Source organism: Arvicanthis niloticus, chromosome 13 (assembly GCF_011762505.2).
Source record: "Arvicanthis niloticus isolate mArvNil1 chromosome 13, mArvNil1.pat.X, whole genome shotgun sequence".
Taxonomy (NCBI): domain Eukaryota; kingdom Metazoa; phylum Chordata; class Mammalia; order Rodentia; family Muridae; genus Arvicanthis; species Arvicanthis niloticus.
The window spans coordinates 70,713,478-70,739,228 of NC_047670.1; the positions used below are offsets into that span (position 1 = coordinate 70,713,478).

General features: G+C 39.4%; 2 protein-coding genes across 4 annotated transcripts in view; one reads left to right on the forward strand and one right to left on the reverse strand.

Moving 5' to 3' along the window:
* The window catches only part of Arid2 (AT-rich interaction domain 2), a 124,991-nt gene extending 108,374 nt beyond the window's left edge, over positions 1-16,617 (forward strand). Inside the window, exons 17-21 of the mRNA XM_034516309.2 lie at positions 755-893; positions 981-1,066; positions 2,080-2,203; positions 2,296-2,387; positions 13,515-16,617. Coding sequence (XP_034372200.1) covers positions 755-893; positions 981-1,066; positions 2,080-2,203; positions 2,296-2,387; positions 13,515-13,656 — 583 coding nt within the window. The 3' untranslated portion in view covers positions 13,657-16,617. The remainder of the gene's footprint in view (positions 1-754; positions 894-980; positions 1,067-2,079; positions 2,204-2,295; positions 2,388-13,514) is intronic.
* Positions 16,618-19,899: 3,282 nt separating this feature from the next.
* Scaf11 (SR-related CTD associated factor 11) overlaps positions 19,900-25,751 on the reverse strand; it is a 51,585-nt gene continuing 45,733 nt past the window's right edge. For 2 of the 3 annotated variants that reach the window (XM_034516290.2, XM_076911954.1), the window contains 4 exons: positions 24,782-25,122; positions 23,625-23,843; positions 23,172-23,291; positions 19,900-22,986 (listed from right to left, as the gene is read on the reverse strand). In XM_034516290.2, coding sequence (XP_034372181.1) covers positions 22,840-22,986; positions 23,172-23,291; positions 23,625-23,843; positions 24,782-25,122 — 827 coding nt within the window. In that variant the 3' untranslated portion in view covers positions 19,900-22,839. The remainder of the gene's footprint in view (positions 22,987-23,171; positions 23,292-23,624; positions 23,844-24,781; positions 25,123-25,751) is intronic. The other variant, XM_034516291.2, reaches the window with a different exon arrangement.

Here is a 25,751-nt window from a genome sequence, read left to right on the forward strand (position 1 = left end):
AATCTTCCTCATAGTAACAGTGTATATAATAGCATTTCAGTTGTTTTGTTTCATGTGAGTGAAATATTATTTGGAGTACTTAAAATTAAAAAGGGATATCCTGATTTTAGATTTCATAAGTGTTCTTGGTATTTATATAGATAAATATGAATAGAAATAAAATTTGTAATCTGTGACTTTTTAGGATTATCTTTTATAATTCAGTAATTACATTCTTCATTACATCCAACATTTCCTAAGCTGATACTGATTTGAGATACTGTATGTGTGATTCACATTAAAAGTTGGTTTGGGGTCTAGAAAGATGCTCAACACTTAAGAACATTTGCTGCTTTTGCAGAAGTCTCGGGCTCTCTTCCCAGCAGCTCCCAGTCATATGTAACTTCAGTGTCATGGCATCCAACACCCTTTGCTGACCTTTGGGGGTACCAGGCACACAGGTGATACATATGCATGTGTACAGGTAAAATACTCATACACAGAAAAATAATCCAGTCTTTAAAATATTTTAATTGGTTTAAATATAGACATACATAAAAATCATAAAAAATAGAATCCAGTGTCATTTGCTGGACTCTGAAAGTACTTTCATGTATGCACTTGTGTGCCTGCACACACACACACATTTATACACAATCAAAATATAATCTTTACTTGTAAAAAAGCTATAGCCAAGATTTTTTTTAATCTATTATATCAATGTGATTTAAAGAACTTATCTAAGTTTCAAACTATTTATCTTTTGTTTTTGTAGGTGGTTTCAGACACCCTCGCAAGTGTTCTATCATGCAGCTACTGAGCATGGAGGAAAAGATGTGTATCCGGGGCAGTGTCTTTGGGAAGGCTGTGAGCCTTTCCAGCGGCAGAGATTCTCCTTCATTACCCACTTACAGGTGCGCTCTCAGGGGGCTGCTTGCTTAGTAACTCATGTGCTCAGAGGCAAGATCATGATGTGTATCTTTTATTTTTTTCTCCTTAAGGATAAGCACTGTTCAAAGGATGCTCTGCTTGCAGGATTAAAACAAGATGAACCAGGACAAGTGGCAAATCAAAAATCTTCTACCAAGTAAAGAAAATTAATTTACTTACTAATGCACATAAGGACAAATAGCCCCTGGATTGGTCAGAGCCTGTCTTCCGTTTTTGGCATTGAAAACAAAAGTAGAAAACGAGGGAGACTCAGAGCAGCACACAGAAACGGTGTATGGGAAAGCCAAGCCTGTATTAACCCAGCATGCAATTCGGCCAAAGTGCATAACTGCTCTCTAGAGATAACTCTCCATAGGGATCTGTTTCATAGCAGCTGTACTGTGTGATCTGTAGGGAAACCCAAACTTTGGAGACAAGTCATATCCTGGATTACATATGAAGATTATTTCTATATTATATTTTTAATATTCAGAATTTATGTCTAAAATAATCAGAAATATCTCTGGTTCACAAATTTCAAAAGAAGCCCAAATTGTTAGAATGTGCACACCAGTGCAGTGTCCACCGCAACCTTCCAGCACAGCAGGCCATGCAGCCTGTCCACTTGGCCAGAGATTGGGGTTCTGGACTGTAGTATCCATGCAGTCTGTCGTCCTGTGTCTTCCATGGGAACGATGGCACTTTTTCTTATGACTCCTTTCTGTTGCAGTAACAGGTTGAAAGGAAGACTGTATAAGAAAGCAATATTGATTGCTGTCCTTAGTCTAGGTTCTGATACACAGGGCAGCTTTCTTCCTGATCTAAAATTGCTTCTTCATATTACTGTCAAAGATGAGAGCTCTACACCTTTGATGCTGTGTTATGCTACAGTTATTGCCTCCTTACCTCTCATAGTATCAGAGATGGACCATGCAGGGCACCTATTGTTTGCTCTGAAACTGACAGACTGAGTGGTATGCAGCACTGTGTCCTGTAATGCCAGTCGTAGGGCAGACAAGGCAAGGCCTGCCTGAGCTCTGTAGTTAAGACCCTGTGTGAAAGAAAAGGGCTAGGCTAGAAAACACAAGCCCTAGAACAGCCGTTTGTGTGGGCGGGGGTGGGGCGCAGTTGTCTGTGTGTGCAGCTAACACTGTCTGTCTGATAATTTAGGCAGCCTGCTGTGGGGGGCCCAGGCTCTGCTCCAAGAGCCCAGAAGGCCATTGCAAGCCACCCCAGTGCTGCGCTCATGGCTCTGCGTAGAGGCTCAAGGAGCCTTGTCTTCCGGGACTTTACAGTAAGTGGCCTTAAAACCCTTCTCCATGGAGGTGTGGCCCTGTGTGATGGAGATCTTTATTCTTTTTCTGTTTATTTTCCATTCTTTTTAAGGATGAAAAAGAGGGACCAATAACTAAACACATCCGACTAACAGCTGCCTTAATATTAAAAAATATTGGTAAATACTCAGAGTGTGGGCGCAGGTGAGTAATCCATCTCCATAACCAAAGCAAACTGATTATTTTCATACGTGCGTGAGTAACGTCGCCTCTCTCACTTGCTGTTTATCCTCGTGGGTTTGCGAATGTGTCCAAAAACTTATGCTAAGGCTGGGCCGTCATGATCTCTTCAACGCCAAAAACAGAAAACAGGTCTTTAACTTGTTTTATTGTCAGTTTTCTCCCTGCCCTTAACATCTACAGGCGGAAAAAAAAGTTCTTCTAAGGAAGAAACGTAAGAGGGATTGGCCGTTGGCGTCATGTGCAGTCACTCCAGCTCCCTTTGACAGCTGGTGTTTATATAAGCCTGTCAGAGCTGTGAATATTAGGTGTCACTGTAATACTGTTGATGTTTTATCATTTCTTTCTAGTGGACTTGAAAAAGAGTGTGATTTGTAAATATATTTGGGAAGCAAGGAATGAGTCTTTATCCTTGAGACAATCTGCCTGCCCTTGTCCTCTGCAGCCGTGGCTCTCAGCTCCCGAATGCTGCAGTCCTTTAGTGCAGCTCCTCATGTCATGGCGACTTGCAACCATCATTATGTTCGTTGCTACTTGATAACTGTGATTTTGCTAATGTTATGAAGCTTGATGTAAATAGTTTTGGAGATAGACAAGTGGGGGGTCATAGCCCCCAGGCTGAGAACCGCTAATCTACAGGGTCTCCCCTCAGCCCATCTCCTGTTTGGTCCCCCACACTCTCAGCTAAGCAGCCCGCAAGCTGTCAGTGCCTCTTACTTAATAGACCCATCTCACCCAGTGCCCTCTGTCTATACCAGTCGCATCGTTTTAGGGATTAGAATACTTAAAGTCGAATTTTTTCAAAGCATAAAAACTGGAATTAATTACTAAAGAAGGTTAGTTGTACTGTATCAGCTTTTAGATTTCCGAGTGATGGTATTTGAAATTAACATACAACTGCATCATTTCTCCCTCCTATTTCCTCCAGCTCCTCTAGCGTCTCCCCAGCCCTGCTCCCTCACCTACTTATGGCCTCATCTTCACGCGCATGCGTGTGGATACGCACGTGCACAGACACACACAAACACACACACATTACTTGTGTATACATGATTTCAGGGCTGTTGACTTGGGATTAGTTAACCAGTTAAGAGGTTCATCCCCAGGGAAGACAATTTTTTTTCTTCTCTCAGCAAGTGAACTTGTCTGTAGTTGTTTGGTGGTAGGACTCCCTACCACGTTAGCATGCCCACTGGTATTGTGCCTGTACAGGTCTTACTTAGGCAGCTGTGGTTAGGCTTCATGGATATAGTTTCCCTGTCATTTCTCAGAGACACAATCTCATAGCAAATTTCCTGGCTCTTAAAATATCTCTGCCCTCTTCTGTGTTTCTGAGCCTTAGCTGCAGGGGTGTGTTGTATGTGTGTATCTGTTGGGTTGGTAACAAACACACAGTCACTTTTTCTCTACCTTTGGATTAGTTGTGGTTTTCTGTGGTGGTTACTGTCTGTTGCAAAGGTAAATTTCTTGGCTAAGGAACTAGAGCTACACTTATCTGTGGGTTAAGCATAAACATTGTAAATTTAACAGTTAGAAATCATGTTTTAGTCTCAGTAGTAGCCCTCTTCTAAGATCTATGAGCTCTGTAGCCCCAGGTAGCTTGTGATGTTTCCAACACCAGGAATGCTTTCCTTCTCTTGAGTAGGCCTTAAGTCTAATTAGATAGCTGTTGGTCGCTGCAGTGTTATGTGGCTCATAGGCATTGCAGCCACGGAGCACTGTGGATTGCTTCCCTGTCTTGTAACCTCACACAGCACCTTCTACTGCTATTATGAAATTTAGTCCCCGGGGAGGAGACTTTTAGGTCAGATCCAGTTCAGATCTTCAAGTCCAATCAAAATTCTTCATGTCATTTTTCACAAAAGTAAAAAAAAACTATCCTAAAATTCATATGGACTCACAAAGCACCCTGGATAGCCCAAGAAACCTGAACCAAAAGAATAGTGCTAAAGGGATTATAATTCCAGATTTCAGGATGCATTGCAGAGCTATAATAATAAAGCCACAAGCAGTTTATAGTAATGGGACCAAATCATACATTTAGACTACGGAAGCAAAATGGAAGACCCGAGCATAAGCACATGCAACTACAGAGAAGCCAAAAGACATTGGAGAACAGAAATATGTGTGATCAATGGTGGCGGGGAAACTGAGTGTCCCAGGCCAAAGAACGAAATTGGACCTGTATCCATCACTTTACATAAAAACTACCTCCAAGTGGATCAAAGTGAGTGTTAGAATAAAAACACACACAGTAATCTATAAGATACAAATGTAGAAAAAGACTTTTTAAAAATAGGACCCCCGTATGCTCAGGAGTTAAGTCCAACAATTGACAAGTGGTACTTTATAAAACTAAGAAGCTTCTTTACAGCTAAAGAAACAAGCAATCCAGTGAAGAGGACTCCTACAGAACAGGAAAGAATTTTCTCAAACCTCACAATAATTCACCAAAAAAATAAAATTGTAGAGTCACTAAAACAAATGATCCATTTAAAAATTGAACTGTAGGTCTGCATACATTTCTCAAAAGAAAAAATAAAAATAGCTAAATAAATCTCATAAAAATGTTGATTGCCCTGTCAATTAGAGAAAAGCAAATCAAATAATTTTGAGGTTTCTTCTCACCCCAATAAGAATGGCAGACATCAAACAAAACAGCAGACAACAAATGCTGGAGAGGGTATGGGGGAGGGGCCTCTTTCACTATTGGTGGGATTGCAGACTGCTAAGGCCCTCTGGAAATAAGTGTGTAAAATTCAAAAGGCTAAAAATAAATGGATCATCCTGTCCGCCCTGGGCACACACCCAAAGGACTACAGATTGTACTCCAGACACTCCTCTGCCTTGTCACTGCTGTTCTGCCTATCACAATAGCTAGAAAAGGGAAACAGCCTGAATGTCTTCAGGCGACAAGAGGAAACAAACGTGGTCTTCACTGTGGATACTATTAACATGTATAGCAGATCAGTGGCTGGAACTAGAAAGTATGTTGAATGTGGTAACAGACCCAGGAAGCAAATATCTCTGGAATCATTTTTTGTTAATGTGTAACATGAAAAATACCAAGTTGTTGGTTTTGTGTTGGGAGTGTGGTGGTTTGATTTGCTTTGGGTGCTAGAGACTGATCCAACACCCAAACATGCTAGGCTAGAACAGGCCTCAGCAAACCGGTGTCTTTTGTACATCACAACATGTTCCTCCTCCTTCCTCAGTCTCATGTGCATTGTAGTCTACAAGCTCCTACTCACATTAGGCTCTTTCATCTTCCTTTGAACTTTGTTCCAGGGTTCTGCTGTCCTCCTGTCAGTGTGTCCTTCTGGGTTTCTCTGTCTCTGGTTCTGCTCAAATGAGCACTGCTTTCTCTAGCCTTTCTTTCTTTTTTCTTTTCTCTGTCTTTCCTCCTCCTCCTTCTCCCCCTTTTTACATGTCCTCTTTGTGTGTAGTTTTGCTATAGGGATGTCTATGTATCATGTGTGTGCCTATAGAAGCCTGAAGGGAAGGGCGGGGCTGGACTATCTAGAACTGGAGTTAGAATAGCTGTGAGGTGCTGTGTGGTTGCTGGGAATTAAATCCAGGTCCTCTGGAAGAGCAGCCAGTGTGCTTCCCCACTCAGCCTGCTCCCCAGGTCCATGTTCTTCCTCATGAGGCATTTAAATTTGTTGTTGTTGTTGTTGCTGTTGTTGTTCTGTTTCTCTAGGCTGTCTGTTCTGTAAACAGTTTTAACATCTTTCTCTATGAAGCCATGTTCAGACTGCACCACCTCCAGGATGAACACTAGAGTACTTTCCAAATGCAGACTAGGAATTGTGCACCTGAGGTTACCACACTGGTTCCTGGTGTCTTCCCCATGCCTTCGTCTGCTCCAGAGAACACTGCCCCACTGCATGTGGAGCTCTTTAAAGGTAGAGATTAGGTATTTATTTAAATTGTTGCTTTTCAGCACAAGACATATATGTGAAAATGATGCTCACCTAGTGAGTGTGTGACAGACAGAAGGAGACTAGCAAGTCCCTTTTTTCCTACAGATCTAATTGGAATTTGTGCGCTGAATTAGAATTCCCAAAGAACTTTCCCTTAGAGCTGCTCCTAACATCTTGATTGCATGGTAGGGGCTCAGATGGCAGAGCCTGTTTCCCTGACCATGAAGCACTGAGCCAGACATCCTCTGCTGTGCTTGTGCTCTGATTAACTTTGTATTGTGCGAACTCTTGTCTTCCAGATGTCCTCTGGCATATCAGTGCTTAGGGTACTAGAATAGTTGGACCCTAAAAGTGTCAGCCACCATCAGGTGAGACTGTGGAGGGCACATCACAGGGATTGAAAGTTTGAAGTCAGCCTGGGATGCCTGGTGAGACATGTGTGTCCCTCAGGTGAACATTCCGTGTGTTGCGTGAGAGCACTGAGCATCTGGGAGAGCTCTGCATGTGAAGGAGCACGCAAGGAATCCATTTGCCAGTGGAATAATACTAAAACATCCTTCTGTTTTCATAGCATGAGGCTAAGAGGTAGATAGTAGCTTCCCTTTACTCCTCCACATAGTTCCCTGCACGATGGAGGATACTAGGGGTTTTGTGAAGGTGTTTTGTTTGGATGTCAGAATCAGTATAAGTAATGCCTTCTGATTAAGTTTCAGCTCTGGAGAAGTCTCAAGATTTGTCTTCTTTTGCTAACTATACACTTGGATCTTATTTGAAAATCAAATAGTGCTTTTTAAAAAAATTCTTTTAAATTTTTGTTATATTTTATATGTATGGGTGTTTTGCCTTCAGCTGTGTTCACCATTTGTATGCCTGGAGCCAGTGGAGGTCAGAAAAGAACATCGGGTCCCCTCCATTGTTGTGAGCTACATACCTATCCACTGGTCTAAAGTTGGGCTGGCAGACCAATAGAGCAGAAGAGAGACCCCAGAATACACCCCACACAGCTGAGGGATCTTTATTTAATAAGGGAGCTAGCCTCTCAGTCTCTAGCTGTCTCTCCGGCAAATGATGATGGGAAAACGAGACTTGTATGTGTGAAAGAAACTGAACAGCTGCTATTGCCATATATATCTTAGCTCAAAATAGATCAATGAGTTTTAGCAATAAATGAGCTAAAACTACTAGCCAGTTAGAAGGCATGAGGCAGAGGCTTCCTGTCACTGGACTTAACAGCGATTCTTGGTTCTACCAAATCAGAAGCAGAGCCAACAGAATGCAGCAAAACAGGACTGCATCGGAACTAAAACATGCATATGAAAAGACATTGCCAACAGTAAATGGCAACCCTGTTGAGTGAGAAAAAGTAATTGAAAAGTCACATATTTAGTAAGGGGTTAATCTTGAGACTGTATACAAAAGTCCTAACTGCTGAGGAAGCCTGCAACAGCTAGCTCCTTAAGGAGAGAAAACAGTTGTAGTATAAAAGTGGGGCATTACGAAGCCTTAAAAAGGAAACGTGCTGATGCATGCATGCATGCCACGGCCATGAACCTTGAGGACGTCCTCTAAAGTAGAGCAGGCACAGAGAGGGCCAGGTCTCAGTTCTTTCTATATGATTACTACCAGAACAAGCACAGACAGACTGATCAAAACCGTGATTCTCAACCTGTGGATTGAGACACTTTAGACAAATCGCTGTCTCTAAAAAAATATTAAAGTTCATAATGGTAGCAAAGTTAGAGGTGTGGAATATCAACAAAAGCGTTATGGTTGGGGGGCTGCACAACATGAAAAACTAACTGCATTAAGGGGTCTCTGCATGAGGAAGGTTGGGAAGCACTGCATTAAGTAGGAGAGAGGAGTGAGAAACTGCTGTTTCATAGATACAGAATGGTCTATTTGAAATAAAGACAAGGGCAGGAGATAGAGACAGCAGTTACACTGTATGATCAGTGTACTTACATTATTGAGTTGGGAAATTTCATGTTACATTTTCATAAAAGGTATGAAAAACAAGAAGAGAGTCTTGGGAACAGAGAGTCTTGGGAGGTGACAGCTACTGTGCTTGGGTTTCTATTTGGAATGAAGGAAATATTCAAAAGTAACTGTAGCCATGCTTGCACAATTACCAATGAATGTTGGTTTTAGTGTGTAAAGTCATGTCACAGTAAACTGCATTTCAGTAGAATTGAGGAGACCATCATGGAGGCAGTCACATGCCCCTTTCTTGCCTCTACCCAGTAGCTTCATGAGTTTGAGTAGATTCTTCTGGTATGTAATGTTTAAGAATATGCCTGTGTGAGGCTCGAGAGATGGCTTAGTGGTAAAGATGCTGGCTGCTCTTCCAGAGGATCGAGGTTCAATTCCCCGTACCCAGATGGTGATTCCTAAACATCTATAACTCTAGTCCCAGGAGATCTGATACCTTCTTCTGGTCCCAGAGATATCAGGTCACCAGGCATTCATTCACATGGTACACAAACAAACATGCAGTCAAAAGATTCTAACACATAAAAATATTTAAAGATACATATATCTGTGCTCTTATTCCCCAATCTGTGTTGTCTAGGTAAAGAATTCCAATTTAGGAAGTGGTTTTGCTGCGGTATCTTCTCCAGCTGGGCTTCTAAGTCCAGTGGCATTTTGGGTCAAATATTTTTACATGTGATCTTATTTTTCCACTCAGAATTCTAATGTATTTCTGGCTTTCTAAAGTTTAATAACTGTGATACTTTATAGGTTATTTTAACTGCTACCCCAAAATTGTACATATAAATGGGGTATTCTGTGATGTTTTGATACATACACACATTACATAATGTGTAAGGCCTATCTTCATCCTTTTTTATTTCTTTATGGTAAAAAAAAATTCAGATTCCTTTCTTCTACCTCTTTGAAATGTGTGCCTTACTTTCCATGCAGCAGCACAGCAGAGCCTCTGTCCCAACATATGAACCTTTCTCCAGTTTTCCTTCCCCTATGCTCCTTTGGTGTCTCTAAGTACCATCTGCTGAACTTGATTTTGTTTATGTGTGTACCATATTGTCTTATTCATTCATTAGTTGATGGGCACTTAAGATGTTTCCAGTTCTAGCTTTTAGGAATGGTACTGTAGTAAACATGGCAGAGTGGTTTTATTTTGTTAGCTTTTCATGAGTGCAGATGTATAGAACAAGTTTCAAGCAGTGCCAGAGACCTTGGAGAAAAGAGGAGCAGGTGGAAAAGGAAAAGATTGCCTTTAGTGTGTAGTAAATGGGGCTGGACAGACAGCTCAGCAGTGTAAGATTATTCCCAAAGGACATGGGTTCAATTCCCAGCATCCACATGGCAGCTCACAACTGTCTGTAACTCCAGTTCTATTGGAGTTACATGGCATCTATTACCATCACAGAGATATACATGCTGGTAAAACATTGATGCAGATTAAATAAAAATAATTCCAAAAAAAAAAAAAAAAAAAGAAAGAAAAACCGAAGTAAGCATCTTCTCATTGGGAGCATTTGACAGGAGGCTGGCTCATCTTCTGACCTTATTTTCTCCAGCTTAGGGCACACCACCCAACCCTTGTGTCCATATGTGAGTACACACACACAAACACACACACACACACACACATTATCCGAGTGTCAGTGTATTGATGAAGTGAACTACTTTCCCAAAGCCTCCACAAAACAGAATTTAAATACCTCTTGAGATCTAGACCAAAGAGTTGCCTTTTCTGTGTACTGAGAAGTATATAGGGGTTTTGCTTTTAATTTTTTGAGGTATCTGTACTGTTTCTCTGATGTGTAGTGATTTATATTCCCACCAGCAGTTTCCATGGTTTTGTCTTTTGGTAGTAAGTCATCATGGTTAGAGTGAATGGGTATCATGGTTTCCTTTTGCATTTCTCTGGTGACTAATGATGCTGTACCATATACCTCTCAGCCATTTTTATGTCTGTTTAGGTCAGTCACCCATTCCTGAATTGGTTATTTGGATTTTGCTTGTTGAGATTCTGGTGTCCAAGATGTCCTGAATATTAATCCTCTGTCAGCTGCACATTCTACAACTAGCTTCTCAACCTCGAGAGTTGTTTACATTGCTAGTCAGAAACTTGTCAGTTAGTAGTTAGCTAGCTAGCTGGTTAGCTGTTAGTTTCCTGTGCCTTTTGGAATTTGCCCTAAAGCCCATTCCCATAGCCCAGGGCATTGTGCTGGGTTTTTTTGTTGTTGTTGTTTTTCTTGACAGTTTAATACCTTACAGCTGAGTTGAATTTGTTTTGATTGTTGACAGTCTACTTGTGGACCATCTCCTGTTTCTGTTTTCCAATCTTCTTTGGGTGGCTGGTGATGCACATGTTCCTTTAGTTCTTCTGTTTCTATGTCTGTGTCAGTACTGTGCTGTTCTGGATGCCTGTTCTGGGGTTTTATTTCAGTGAGCATTTTAGTTGAATCTGTGTATTGAATATGGATCCATACACTTTGATAATGACAAGTTTTCATGTTTCTTTCCTTTCTTTGGGTTTTTTTTTTCCAGTCTCTTCAGAAAATTTTTTTATTCAATATGCAGACCTGCTACCAGCTATTTAATTAGCTGTCTTGTCATCTTTGGAGGATGTTAATACTTGTGTGTTTTCAGTTTTTCCTGCTCTTTTATACAGTTGTTATTTTAAGAATAAAGCAGGGAAGTGGTTTCTCACACCTTTAATCCCAGCACTAGGGAGGCTGAGAGAGACAGTCGGATTTCTGAGTTCCAGGACAGTCTGGTCTACAGAGTGAGTTCCAGGACAGCCAGGGCTACACAGAGAGACCCTGTCTCGAAAAAAATAAATAAAGTATGTAAGATAGAATACAACGTTCTGTTATAGGTGGCAGACACCTGTAACAGAATAATAGGTCAGTGGTTAGAGGTCAGTGTGGGCCTGCTTCAAGGCCCTGTTCTCAAAATGCAGTAAAGAAAGTGTGTCAGAGTGCCGAGTTCTGGCTCGCTGCTTCTGATGGTTGCTCTTTAAGTGATCTCCAGTGAACTGCCTTGTTTATAAGCAGTCCCCCAAAGCCAGTTCTGTAGGGAGGTTCGTTTTTGTTTTCTCCATGAAGAAACTCTGACTTTCTCACCTTTTATAGGAAGGCAGTTTTTAGGACAGTTACCATGAAATGAGAGGGAAGAAGGTCCCTCGTGTCACTTATGCCTGTTTTCTACTGACTCTCCTCCACTGCCCATTTCGAAAACCTGTATGTTTTGTTTTGCAAGAAAATAAATTTATTGAATTTTGGTCCTTTTTTTAGTAGGATATAAACTTTTCAAATTGTTTGGTTTTCCTAAAAGGTAATTTGTATCTTTAAAATGTTTCTGTTAATACAACTTAGACCAACAGTGAAATTGGAAATTCCAGAAAAAAAAGAGTTATTTTTTTAACCTTAAGAAAAATAGTTATTTTTTTAACCTTAAGATATAAATACAATAGAAAGAGAAGGCTCTGGATACAGCTGTGTCCAGAGGTAAAGCATGTATGGGGCCCTAAGTATAATCTCCAGCACAACCCTGTTCTCCCCCCGCCCCCACCCCCACGCCCCCCACCCCACCCCCCAGTGTTTTGAGACCAGTCGCTCTCTATATAACCCTGGCTAGCCTAGAACTCTACATAGATCATTCTGGTCTTGAACTTAGAACTGGCCTCTACCTCTACCTCCCAAGTGGCATTAAAGGCACATGCTTCTCAGCTGAGCTAAGTCTGGGGGGTTTTTGGTTTGTTTTTATAGAAACATCATATCATTCTCAGTTGATATTAAAGTCTGTTAAATAAAATTTTGAGAAGTCATGTTTAAAGAGTCCACAAAGCAAAATTTTCAGTTTTTGAAAAGTAGTAACCCTCAGACACAACAGTAAAGTCCTACTAGTCCCACAGAACCCTGCCCCGCCCTTACCAGCCAGCCTCTTCCTTCCCCTTCTTGTCTCCCCCAACCTACAATTGTCCTAATCAGGTTATTTTAAGTGACTTTAACTTGATAGAAGTCAGATCAGACAGTGGGGTTTTCACAACAGGAATTGTGAGATTTCTGGGGTTGCATGCAGCAATGCTGTGTTCATATTACTGGGTTACAGAGTTAGGATTACTGGTTTGTTCCTTTGGTATCCACATTTTGTTCCTAGTCATGTAGAGTGAACTGGGGCCCTTGTGCATTCTGTGTAAGCATTCCACCACCAAGCTATCCCCAGCCTTCCACATTAAGTGTTAAGTCAGAATTCCATGATTGACTTCTCTACAAGTTTTTTTTTTTCTTTGAGTAATATCTTCACCTCTTTTCCTCCTGTTTTTGTTCCTTTTCTAAGGTATTTTTTATCATCTTAGTTTCACCTACATTTATGTATATATGCCACAGAGAAGTCAGAAAGGGTCATATTCCCCAGGACTAGTTATAGAAAACTGTGAACCACTTGACATGGGTAATCGGAACCAAACATGGGTCCTTGGCAAGATCAGGCTGTTAACCACTGAATGATCTGACTGAATGAACCCTTCTCTGGTTTCTTTTTTCAGGACTTTAATGAAAATAGTGAAGTTCTTGGGTATTCTCATTGTTGTGTGACTTGTCTTAGCAGATGTTAAAAATGAAAGTTATCACATTTAAGTCCAACTTGAAGTAATTGTAAAGTGAACATTCTGTGTCATTGCATAGCTTTAGTATTGACAGTTGAGTGTTCTTGCCTTACCCTCCTGTCCTTCTGTGTTCTCTCTTCCATCCCGCTGGTTCCTCCTTGTCCTCCTCAGCCGGCACCTCTTTACTAGTGACACTCACTCCCACTGTCATAGTCATAACCACATCGACTGTGACCTTTGTGGTAGAACATTCAAGTTCATAAATGTGTTTGTTGCTTGCCAACAATTTTCTGACTTGTGAAATTCGTAAAATCCCAAATGAAGATACAGAAATCCGCTGTGTAACATTCTATGGGTACAAACCCTGACCAGCTAAAGTGTCACCTGAGTTAGAGGTGCAGCAGTTGGTCTTATTTTACTTATGAGTGAATCATCATTAGTAGCTTGAGCCTCTTTCTACAAAGCTGTATGAACGTTGGCTTGAGTGTGAGAATGTAGGATATTTTTATTTTAGTTGTATAATCTGTGATAAGGAATCTTAACTATGATCCTGGAGACTGACAATCTGTATTTCGTTTTGTTTTCTAGATTGTTAAAGAGACATGAAAACAACTTATCAGTGCTAGCCATTAGTAACATGGAAGCTTCCTCTACCCTTGCCAAATGCCTTTATGAACTTAATTTTACAGTTCAGAGTAAAGAACAAGAAAAAGACTCAGAAATGCTGTAGTGAATCCTACCCCACTGAAACAGTGGGGGCTCAAAGTCAAATACATTTCACATACTGTTACTGAAGAAAGCACCAAGTCTTAATGGAGCAGAGACCATAGAATGAATTATTTTGTGTCCTCCCATGATGCTGAGAGGAAGCTTCGTATTCTGATCTCTGAACGAATCCCTTTCTTTTCTGTTAAAAAAAAAAAAAAATCTAAAAAGGAAAAAAAAAAAAAACAAAACTGCTGTGGGATTGTCCGCCAGCTTGTCTGCAGGATGTCTCGGATCTGCCAATCCTGATGGAAACTGGTGTGATCAGAATTCTGTACCATCCACATTGGAATATACATGGAATAGTGTAAAACCTACGTGAGCAGATGAAATAGAAGCATTAAATATTTTTATCTATATCCAAAAAGGAGCACATTTTTATATTTACAGAACCATTTAAGCTGGTTTGAATAACGACAAAGTTTGAGCACACCTATCCCCCAGCTTCAGAGGGGCCACCAGTATCTAGCTGTGGATTGTGTGTTTTGTTTAGAATCAGTAGCTTGGTTTTCTTACTTGAGCCAATATATTTTCACTTATTTATTATCATAAAAATTTACCAGTCTGAATAGATCTTGTAAATATTTGTGAATAGAATGAACACCGTTCGTACCACTGCAGCCACTGGAAATACATTCTGTGGTGTCCTAGAAGCATTATTGGTAGGCTCTAAAGTTTTCTAGACTTTCCTGTCAACTGTAAGTAATTGTGATATATTCTACGCAGTGGATGAATATTCTTTAAATTTGTGTAAATACTTCTGCAAAGGTACTGATGCTGTAAAGTCAAAACAGTTTTGTGGAACTGTGATTCCCCCCCCCCCTTTTGGTTTCCTTGGAACCCCCCCCCCCTTGGGTTTGGTGGGGGGTTTTTTTTGGTTTTTTGTTTTGTTTTGTATTATACACCTTGTAGAACTCATTTTGCTGGCTGAAAGAGTATGGAATAATATATCTCATGTCATTTTTGTAGAAGAAAAACTATTTGAATTTTTTTTTCCCTAACATGTATCCACTGTAAGCATTTGTCATGTGCAAGCTCAGAGCTTGTACATAATTTTTTGTATTTGTAAATTGGTTTAAATACATGGAATTTTATACAGGTTTTCTCCTGTGTTATATATGCATTATGTGCAGGTATGATATTTTCTTCACTACTTTTTCTATCTTAATATAGTGTGGAATTTTATTGTATTATTCTTCCATTCTTAATACTGTACCACATTCCTGCTCAGAAACTGCTCACTTCCTTAAATTGTCTTTTTCCCCCCAAGCGTGAAATGTATCCACTTATAACTGCCTATTGCCTGTTCTATTAGCATCCAAAAATGTGGAAGGCCTCCCAACAACCATTTCTGCTGTGTCCTTAGGATGTGCAGTAAAAATATAGACCTGACAGTTTATGTTATAGAATGGCTTTATTTACTTTGGTGACTGTTTATAGTTTTTAAATAAAAGACTGAACATTTTCTTGAGTCCTTTATTTCTGAGTATGCTTAAGACATTCTAAAATTTAAAGTCTAGCTGAAGGCAAGGTCAAACGGTCACCTACTTACTTTATACTTTGTGATAATATTGTAGAGAATAGGAAGGTGCATCACATGACAGAAACCATGGTCATGGTAGGAAGGAGACCAGGAGACCAAGTTTTTTGTTTACAATATTATGAACAGTAAGCCCAGAAAGTGGTAGACAGTTAAGAGCTCAGTTGCCTTACTGTGTGTCATGCATCAGACTGAAAGCTTTTGTTTACCATTCGACTGTAGGTTTCAGTTTAACTTGAATTCAGGGGCAGATTGTTTGCAGTGAGCTTCAGTCTGAACATCAATTTTGATTAAATTCAGCGACAGATTTTTTTTTTTTTTGCTAAGAGCTTCAGTCTGGACATACATTTAAATATCTTGATTCACTAATTAGTACCAAAAAAGTAATTTCTCCCCAAGGGGGCATCTCTGCCTGTACATTCAGCTCTATCTGTAAAAAATGTGTGCTGACACCCTAAACTTGGTATTCTCAGGTTGGTGGCCTTAGACTAGAGCTGCCCAGCAGACACCCTGAGTCCGGATACCTTACTGTATCCCTCAAATATTACCAGACTAGAGGTTCCTAAGGGCAGACAGTTATAGAAATTTATATTCACTGTGTTTATCTAAAAATCTGAGGTTTCCTGAAATAATTTTTGTAACATCACTGTTTGCTTGTCTTCAAGGTACCTTTTTCCTTTCAAAGCAGGAAATTACCATGGTGGTTAACTTTTAGTAGCAGAAACGACGGGTTTACGAATGTGACTTCCATAGTCACCATCCTGTCACCTCACTGAATTGCATCCTGTAGTTGTAGATTTTGTGTTAAAATGTATAAATGTGTCTTTAGTGCTTTTAAGCAATGGTCTCAGCAGAATTTTCTAAATGTATTTGACCTAATGAAACCAATTTCTAGCTTCCCTTAGGCTTCCCCTCCGACAGCTTTACCTGACTAATGGATACCATGGACTTGGTGGGTGATGCAGCTGAAGTGCTCTTGCAGTCCAGGCCCTGCAGAACCCTCGCAGTCATGAAAAGGTGCTCCTTGCTAGACAGAAACTTGCTGACTTCCAGTATTGTTATTTTTGTCTAAAGTTGTGTAAATACAAGCTTTAATGTTATCTTTGAGAAATCTATGTAAATAATAGTCAACAACATAGAGACTGTACAATTCTGTGTTATATATGTGCCTAGTGCTCTGTTGGCACTTAATAAATTTTAAGTAACAAAACTGATGATCATATAGTGAAGGCATATTTTTCTCCCGACTTGAGACAGGATATGACTATATATTAATGAGACTCAATAAACCAAGCCACACATGAAAACTTGTCTCATTACTTTATAGCCATGCCATGTATGTTTTTTAAACCAGAAAATGACAATAAAACTGATTTTTGAAATGAGTGTTTTGGATAAGTGACTTCTGTCCTGATCTTATAACTAAAGTACTGAAGACAAAATGTGAAGCTCTTCCCCAAAGGAGTAGCTGCTCAGAAATAAGCAAAGCTTCAAGATGAGCTACACAGGCCACCTCACACTGTTCCTGGTTCTCTTCCCACACAGTAAGAAGGCATCATTTATAGCCAGCTGCTGTTAGTTAACCACTCTCATACTGCACTTGACTAAACTCATGCACTCAGATACTTGGAATCGGCTTCCTAAGGCCACAGCTATAGGTTTTCAGCTACAATCAATATTTTAGATGAACTAGGACACAACAAAAATCATGCAATACAGTATTGCTACTCTACAGCAAACCTTAATTCAAGCACTGCTCAGATAGAGGATGGCAATCCCCCAAGGTTTCATATCTCTTCTCTGCCTCAGAAACAACTACCCCCAAGGCAGTTGCTTGGGCAGCTTAAATATTCATCTCTAAATACTATGTTTTTTGAGTTTAAAGACAGTAGTGTGATTCACTGGCACTACTGATGTGGCTACACTAACACAGCTGAACAGTACACACTCGGAGTTTAGGGTGGTTTTGTCTATTATAAATGACCCTGTACATGCTGTCTCCTGTGTGCTTGAGCGTGTGTTCCTACTGTGTAGCTGGAAATGGACTTGAGGTTATTGTATAGAAAGTTACTGTCATGGAGGAGTTTATGGTAACTTACACATCAGGATCCAAACTGGAGTCTAGGTTATGATCGCTAATGGCAGGGCAGTCCTTGCCCTCCCGAACAGACCCATTTCTTTTTTTAAAGTTCCTTTGGGAAGCTTGTAATAGCACTGTTAGGTGTGGTGATGCTGCTGGTCATTAAAGGAACTGGACTGTTGCAGCACTCTTGGCACAGAGACAGCCACTTGAGAGGACTGAAACCAGTTTCAGTCACGTAAACCAAGAGCCCTATGCACAAGCTGTCCTTAATGGAGAGGGTATTCCAAAGCCACTATGGAAACTGGTTAATTGGATGAAAATGAAGTTATCCTGGGTTTGGCCAAACATAAGAGGGAGGTGGGGTTTTAAAACCTGGAGAAAGAAGCACAAAGAACACTGTAGTCAAAAAGAAATAAGTTAGAGAAGTTCTGTCCGTTTCTCTTTCCTTTCTTAAAATGCAGATGTGTCTGTGCTACCCGGTAAGTAAGAGACACTCTTTAAGACGACTACAAGACAACCTGCATAGCCGAGCAGTACACTGCGCATCCATGCAGACGTTGATTTCAGGAAGGCAACTTGTTAGTTTTGACTCGATATTCATATAAACTTTAAAAAAAAGTTCTCATTCTTAATTTTCCACATGTTTCTGAGAGTGGGTATGTGAGTGCCAGTTACACATTGGTGTGAGCTTCATGATGTGAATTCTGGGATCTGAACTCAGGTCTTGTGTTCAAGTGGGACATACCTTAACTGCTGAGCCATTTCTCCAGTACCTCATATACATTTTTAAAAGAAATGTTACAGCTTTTAAAAAGAAAAAACCAATGGCTTCAAAATTGAATGTTTCATACTCTGAGAGTATTAATAAAAAGGAAAAAGAAAAAAAGGATGTGGCTTCTTGGCCTACAACTTCCCTAGCACATATGTTCAAAGCTCTGAGTTAAATGTCCAACATTACCCAAGGGAAAAAGTGAAGGGGCACAATTAGACCAGGCTCACCTTACTCACTCACCTGTGCCACACGAGCTGCATCATCCTCCATTCCTTCACTTGTTTCAGCTGCTCTGCCTTTTCCTGCCTTGAGATTTACATACCAGTCAAGCACAGGCGCAGGTGTCTAAACTCTGAATTTGGTGCCATCACCAAGTAACCATGAAATTAGATGATGGTTCATCTTTATACGCCTCAATTTTCATAAAAATACTAGAATTGGCTTTAAAATTAAAACAAGGAACACAAATGGTGCAGGTTAACATAAAAGTCAATAAATATGCTGTTACTGTTCTATGGCAATGTCAAATTTAACAACGTGAAGAATCAAATTCTGACACACAAGAGGTGTGTATGTGATGATGAACATATGAATATTCGTAAAGACCCTATGAAGAAGTCTTAATCATCAACATCAAAAGCAGAATTAGGAGCTAGAGAGATGGCTCAGCAGTAGATGCTTTCAGGACTGGGGTTGGGATCTTAGCACCCATAGGCAGTTGACAAGCCCTGTAACTCCAGTTCTGGGGAACATGATGCTCTCTTCCTGTGTCAGCATCGGCATTGGTGCACAAAAACAAAGGCTATAAACACAGACACAGGGTAGGTTCAAATAAATTAAACTCCTCTGAGAATGAATTATCCAGATTTAAAATATGAATATTCTGAAATTCAATGTACCAGCGTACACAAAAATAGAAGGTATAATGGTTAATCACAAAGGGAGCTTGCTAGGACAGTTAAAAACCAACCACACGTGACCTGACAGGCTTATAGAGAACATATAGTGTATACACATACTGACTGCAAGATGTATCTTTGTCCTACAAGGCAGGCAGGCAAGCACAGAGCAATCCAGAACAGTGTTCACACCAAGAAAAGGGATATGAAATGCACTCTGCCACAGCTTCATAAAACCAGATTGACAATGGAAAGAAACATTTTTTCGAGTGTCTCTCTACAGACCAAAAGAGGGAAAAAAAAAAAAAAAATCACCTTAAGTAAACAATACTAGTAATAAAAACATACAAATTTAAAATCTGTCAATCTTTAGCAAAAATTAATGAATAGTCAATTCTTCAAGAAATTATTCATAAATAACAATGCAAATTTGATATAAAAATTATCTACAAAAATGTTCTCCTATAAACAGCTTTGGGTTGTTTTTGAGATTATTTTGCAACCCAGGCTGACATCAAACTTATCTGATGATCTTGAGTTCCTGACCATTCTTCCTCTGCCTCCCAAATCCTGAGATCAAAGATCCATGCCCTACACCTGGACACAAACATTTTTAAGTAAAACTTTGTACTGCACTAATTTATGTAATAATATTTGTAAAAATAACATTAAGCATGTAGTGTATACCTTTAATCCCAGAACTCTGGAGGCAAGGCAGGATCTCTGTGAGTTTTGAGGCCAGCCTCATCTATGTAAGTGAGCTCAAGGCTGGGCAGGACTATATAGTAAGACCCTGTCTCAAAACAAACAAACAAACAAAAACAAAGCAAAACATCAAACAAACAAATATCCAATATCAAGGGACTATTTTCAAAGTACATCTGTGTAACATAATACTATACAGTCACCAGTAGTCATGCTGTCAAATGAATTTTTATTAAAATGGAATATTCTCAATACATTAATTGAAAAGAATAGGTCATAACATATAATGTGCATTGAAGCCAGGCTTGGAAGAAGTTAACTTTGGTAGAATTACAGATAACTTTTTTCTTTTGCTTTCCAGTCTCTTCCATCTTTAGAAATTACTCAATGTTTTAAATTTCCTACAGTGATTAATTAGGAAAACTATTAAAATATATGTTTATAGCTAACTCTGACCTTTTTTTATTGCCTAGATATTAATGTAATCATGATGCTCATTACTTTGGTAAAAATCCAAGAAATAATTCAACACATTGGAAATGGTTTAAGTTGATATAAAAGTCATCATTTCCCAGAAAACTTAATAAAATTTTAAAGACTCTACTTTGTTTAGCAAAAAAAAAAAAAAAAGTATTAGAATATATTACAGACCACAATCTGGCTTTAGAGTGTTTCAGCAGACAACACTGCAAGTCATACTGTCTCAAACTCAGGGCAGCCACTGTGCTTGAAGCCCTGTCTCTGGGTGGAATGGTCAGCAGAACACACCATGGCCATTTGAAGGCAGATAGTGGAGAAGATATAGCGGTTGTTACCAGAATAGCAACAAACAATCACAAAACCTTTGGAATGTTAAATGATGAGTGCATACTACTGGCATTTCTACAGCCTGACACATGGATCAATGTGACTACCAAGTTAGAGTCCACAGCTCCAAAGGCCAAGTCAATACTGAGTAACGACCAAGAGGAACCTGCAATCCCCCAAACTGTGTTAAGTCATATACGTGCAAAACAAATGTGGATTTCTGAGAGAGAAAAAGAGAGCCCAAGAATGCAAAAGTAATGCTATTTTTTAACACAAAGCATGCATTTTCTACTTCAGCCTGAATATATTTCTAATATATTTCTAATCCAGTCAGAATATATTCTAGTGTTAGAATATATTAGAAATAATAAGCTATTCTGAATAGCTAACTATTCTGAATAACCATTCTGAAGTGCCCTACCAGATACAGAACACACACCTGTTTAATTTCAACAATAGTGGCGCTCTACCAAAGCATGGGACCTTAGTACTGCACAAATCATCTACTTTTCTCCTATACTTTAAAACATGTTTTGCAAGAGCTAAATGGTATAAAACAAAACTTAAGTTGCTATTTAACCCCAGGTGTCAGTAGAACAATGCAGGGAGAGCATGTGCTGCATCACCAATGAGGACAGACAGCGCTGCCACACAAATTTCCAAGCAGGAGCAGAAGTTTGCACCACTGTCCAGGGACCCTGAACTGAAAGAACACGGCATGCCACTGGTGATTGGAACTGTCTTCCAAACTTCTTCTGCCATCATAATCTAAACACAAACTTTAAGTAAAAATGTAAAATGTTACATCATTAATGCCCAGAAATGTAGAAATGAAGATCAAAACCTTTTAGAAATGTCTCAGGACTGTAACCATAACCTAACAAAGCTTATTCCTAGTGTACTCACTATGGGCTAAAATCTCAAAATTAGCCTTCCTTTCAAAGCTAGATGGAAAGCATTATGTAGAACTGAGAGCCAGTTTTGCCTGTACACTAGGAAAGGACAGTCTCACAGAGACTGCTGTCCTAGTTGGAGAATTGAAGGCCTCACTGAGTTTATCCTGATCCATCACCGTATTACTGGGACGGCATCTCAGCTATTTAATATCTACTGAAAATTGTAACTGCAAAGTTTATCATAGACAGATTTTTCTTTCTAGATGTCAATGAAAGTAACAGTGCCATAAGCACTGTGAACCTACTTTTCATAAACATCAACATATTAACATATCTCAATGCTTTAAAAAAAACACAAAAAGACTCTAGTCCCTTATACCTATGTAAAAATAGCATTACTTAATTTTCCTTTTTTCTGTCAGACAGTTAGGATATCTAGAAGTATGCAGCATGGCTACCACTCAACAGATTAACACTTTATTCACTGTAAACCATTAGGGAACTTCTTACGTGTGAGAAGAATTTCACTATGACACCATGACAGAGGAGCAGCAACCTGAAGCCAGGGAAGTAGGTCTTGTATTCTATGCTAGTCCCCCAAAAAGGAAGCATTTCTCTAGTTGGCACAAATAATTTAACATCACTGATAAGTAGAAGGTATACAGAAAGAACACAGTTTTAAAAAAAAAAAAAAAAAAAAAAACAAACACTGGCTTTTTCCCAAATTAGTCTTCTAAATTCAACAAAGCTTTGAACTGGCAAAGTTGTAATGTAGCAAATCAAACCACTAACTGTTTTCCTAGATTAAGAGAGAAGAGCACAAAAGCAACACAGTGTGGCCTTTTATCTGGTGGTAAGAAGGCAAGGAGCACCTGCAGGTCTGAGGCTAATTCCTACTCGTGATGATCTGCTTTGTATCTAAGCCACTCACTCAGATATGTGCTTCACAGAAACGTATCTGGGACTATAGCATGTTCTGTTAGTATCAGATGTATTTATAGTTATACACTATTTAACTGTCTACAGTTAGAAGAGGTCCTAGACATCACACTGTTTCAGCCTGACAGAATAGATTATACAGAGATAGAGACATCTCTTCCAAAACCATCACTTCTACAAGTTTCTGGTTTATGTTTTCCACTGTTCTCCTAAAAAGCTATCCATCTTTCAGTACCCACATCAGAGCATACTCCTGATAAAAACGCACATTCCATTACAGCCTTGGTTTTCCCTTGAATTTGTTTTATTGGGGTTTGGGGTTAGATATAGAAGTTGCAGTGCACAGCTGTATTTTGAACAAAACATATCCTACAATAAAAAAAATAATTTTATCAAAACCAGATCTCCATCACAGTTGTGTATAATCTCAGTAAGGTACACGCTGAATTGCACTTTACAGACATCTCGACAGTGTCCTTGACAGTGTCCTTGACAGTGCTCCTCCTGTCAGCCTATATTTTTTTCAGTAGACACAGGTTCTTCCAGAGTTTTCTTCTGGCTTCCCTTCCGTGAGTATTTGTACTTGTCTACGTATGCTTTAACCAGATTTGCCACTTTAGTAGAATTGACTTCTCCGCTCTTACTATGACAAACCTAAAAGACAAGGGGGAAATGTTTTTCACACTCAATGCCAAAAGGATGGCACTATGAAAACCCGACAGACAAGCAGCTTGTCTTCATGTGCACACCTCTCACGACTCAAAGTAAAGGGACAGAGAACAGGAGTTCTTTATTACAGCAGAGGTGGTTACAATGCTCCACGCTGTAGCTACACTTACTTTGTCCACTGCCTTCCGCACGATCTCTTTGTACTCTTCCTTAGTGATGTCTTTATTCTGATAAAATGGCTTAATAGCCAGTTTCACCTCCTGTGCTGCTTTCTCTTGAATTTGCAATTTCTAATGAGAAGAAAATGTGTAATTATTATCTGCCAGTCTTAGACTCTCAAATGCTTTCTAGAAATTTATGAAATTGAAAACAATGCACTTAGACACTGTAAGGAACTTTTCAAATGACATAAACGATGCATACACATATCGAACATTTCTAAACATGATTATGCAATATTATCAATTAACTCACCAAGCATCAACACCATCTAGACAAAATCCAACATTTGAATTCCAAACTCCCAATAACAAATCCCCTCCACCTCTCATAAAATCCAAGCTGTTGTTTGTCCATCTTTACTATATACAGAATTGTGTGGTTGCTCTCAACCTTGAACTTGCCTTGTCTGTCCTCGAGCTATCTGCGCTGGCTTCCACTGTAACACTTACTTTGCTTTCTGCCAATTTTACAGCAGCGTTAGAGGCTTGGACGTGACTTGATGACGAAGTATTACCAGAACTTGGTCCCTGAATTGATCCCATGTTTGCTGGGGCTGCTGATGGAGCAGGCAACACTTGTGTATTCATGTTATTACTTACATGAGAAGCACTTGGAAGGCCCTGTTTTAAAGAGTTAAATATCTGTCAACAGAGTACTGTATTTAAAGAAATATTTATGACATGAATCAGTAATGATAGAAAAACAAAGTGATTCAACCTTATTCTTAAGAGAAGTACTTATTCTAGGAAATGTATACATAAAGGGCCAGTTGAAGAAGATCGAATGTAGTCTTAAACACAGCCTTTATTTCAATGTCAAATGTCCTTTAAATTATGTAGACAGAGACAGCAAAATGGTCCAGAGAGAAAAAGTGCTTGCCACACAAGCCTGAGGACCTGAGTTCAATCCCTGGGACCCACATGATAGGGAGAGAATCGGTTCCTAAAAGTTATCCTCTGACACCCACATCTTCACGTGATAGTATGCACCATGTCCACACTCACACACATACAGCAATAGAAAATAAAATCAGTAGAAAAATCAGTATCAATAAAATTACAAGCACCAAAACGTTTGCCAAGTATCTGCATCTGTCTCCCACAGCGACTCTTCTCTTAGTGCAGTAAACTCACAATGAAAATACAGCAGACGATAATGGATAATGTCTTTATCCAGATAATGGATAATGTCTTTATCCAAAGTTTAACCAAGAGCATTCACCACCTTGCTCGCAAAAGCCTTTAAAATTGGAAGGAAAATTTTTAAAGTGAGCTCAAACTTGATAACTAGAATTCACTAATTTGATCAAGCCAAACAACAAAAACAGAGATGTGTTTGGATACAAATAATGGCAAGTGTGTAGCTTGTATGGTCCTGGCCAGTTTTCTGGGGATGGGAATGGGGATTAGCAGAGGATAATGAAAAGGGGTTATGATGAGTAATTCACCAGAATATAACCAAATATACCACTGTTTCTACATGCAAGGAATCCCTTTCTTAAAACGTCTGTCCCTAGTTCCTCTAAGGACTATTGACTTAACTCAAGCTAAAAACATACCTGCACTTGTTTCCCATCTGGTTGTGATGCGATGTAGCTGACCTGCTGGGATGGCGGCGGAGGAGGTGGTGGTGGCGGTCCCTGAGGTATACTTGCAGGGGCTGCTACCTGCATGAGAGGTACTCCTGTGTGGAGATGCAGGGGCATTGGAGGGTGCATGGTAAATGGGTTCCGCTGCATGTTCATCATAGGAGCGTGAACACCCACTGGGTATGGGAAGATACCCATTGGCTGATGCTGGGCATTCACTGGAGGCTGTATTACGCTCATGTGTGGCTGCATCATATTTACAGGCAGCTGAGAACCATCAACTTGGTTTGTTTGGTCTTTTAAGTTAGAATCTGTCAAAAAAAAAAAAAAAGGCTTGGTAACAACAACAAAAAATGACATTATACTTATAAACACAGAATCAAAGAGCAAAAGGCTCAGGACAACAAAGCCAAAAGCTACTTATTTAATCTTATCATTTTAAATATGCAATCAATTTTTAACAACAAAAAATGCTCATAATTACTGTCAGTTTATATACCATACATCAAAATTAGCAAAGAAAGCTAAGGGGTGGCTCATACTTTTTAATCCCAGCACTCAGGTCTCTGAGTTTTGAGGTCACCCTGTTCTACTTAGAAAATCATAGCAAGGTCTACATAAGGAGACACTGTCTTTTTTAAAAAAAGGGAAAAAAAAATTAAAAATTACTAATTCAAAAGACTAGGTTTTTTAGGAACAAATGAAACACAAGTTAAATTATGTATAATAACACCCCCAAACTCCTCTAATATGGTCTCTTATAGCCAGTTCCAGGCTAGCTACACCATGAAACCCTGTCTTTAAAATATACATACACACATACACACATACACACACACACATAAAAAATAAATGTTGATTTATTAGGTATTTATATAATTAAAAGTGACTTACAAAAACTGGAATTGGGTATAATTTTAGCAAATACTGAGTTAAAGAT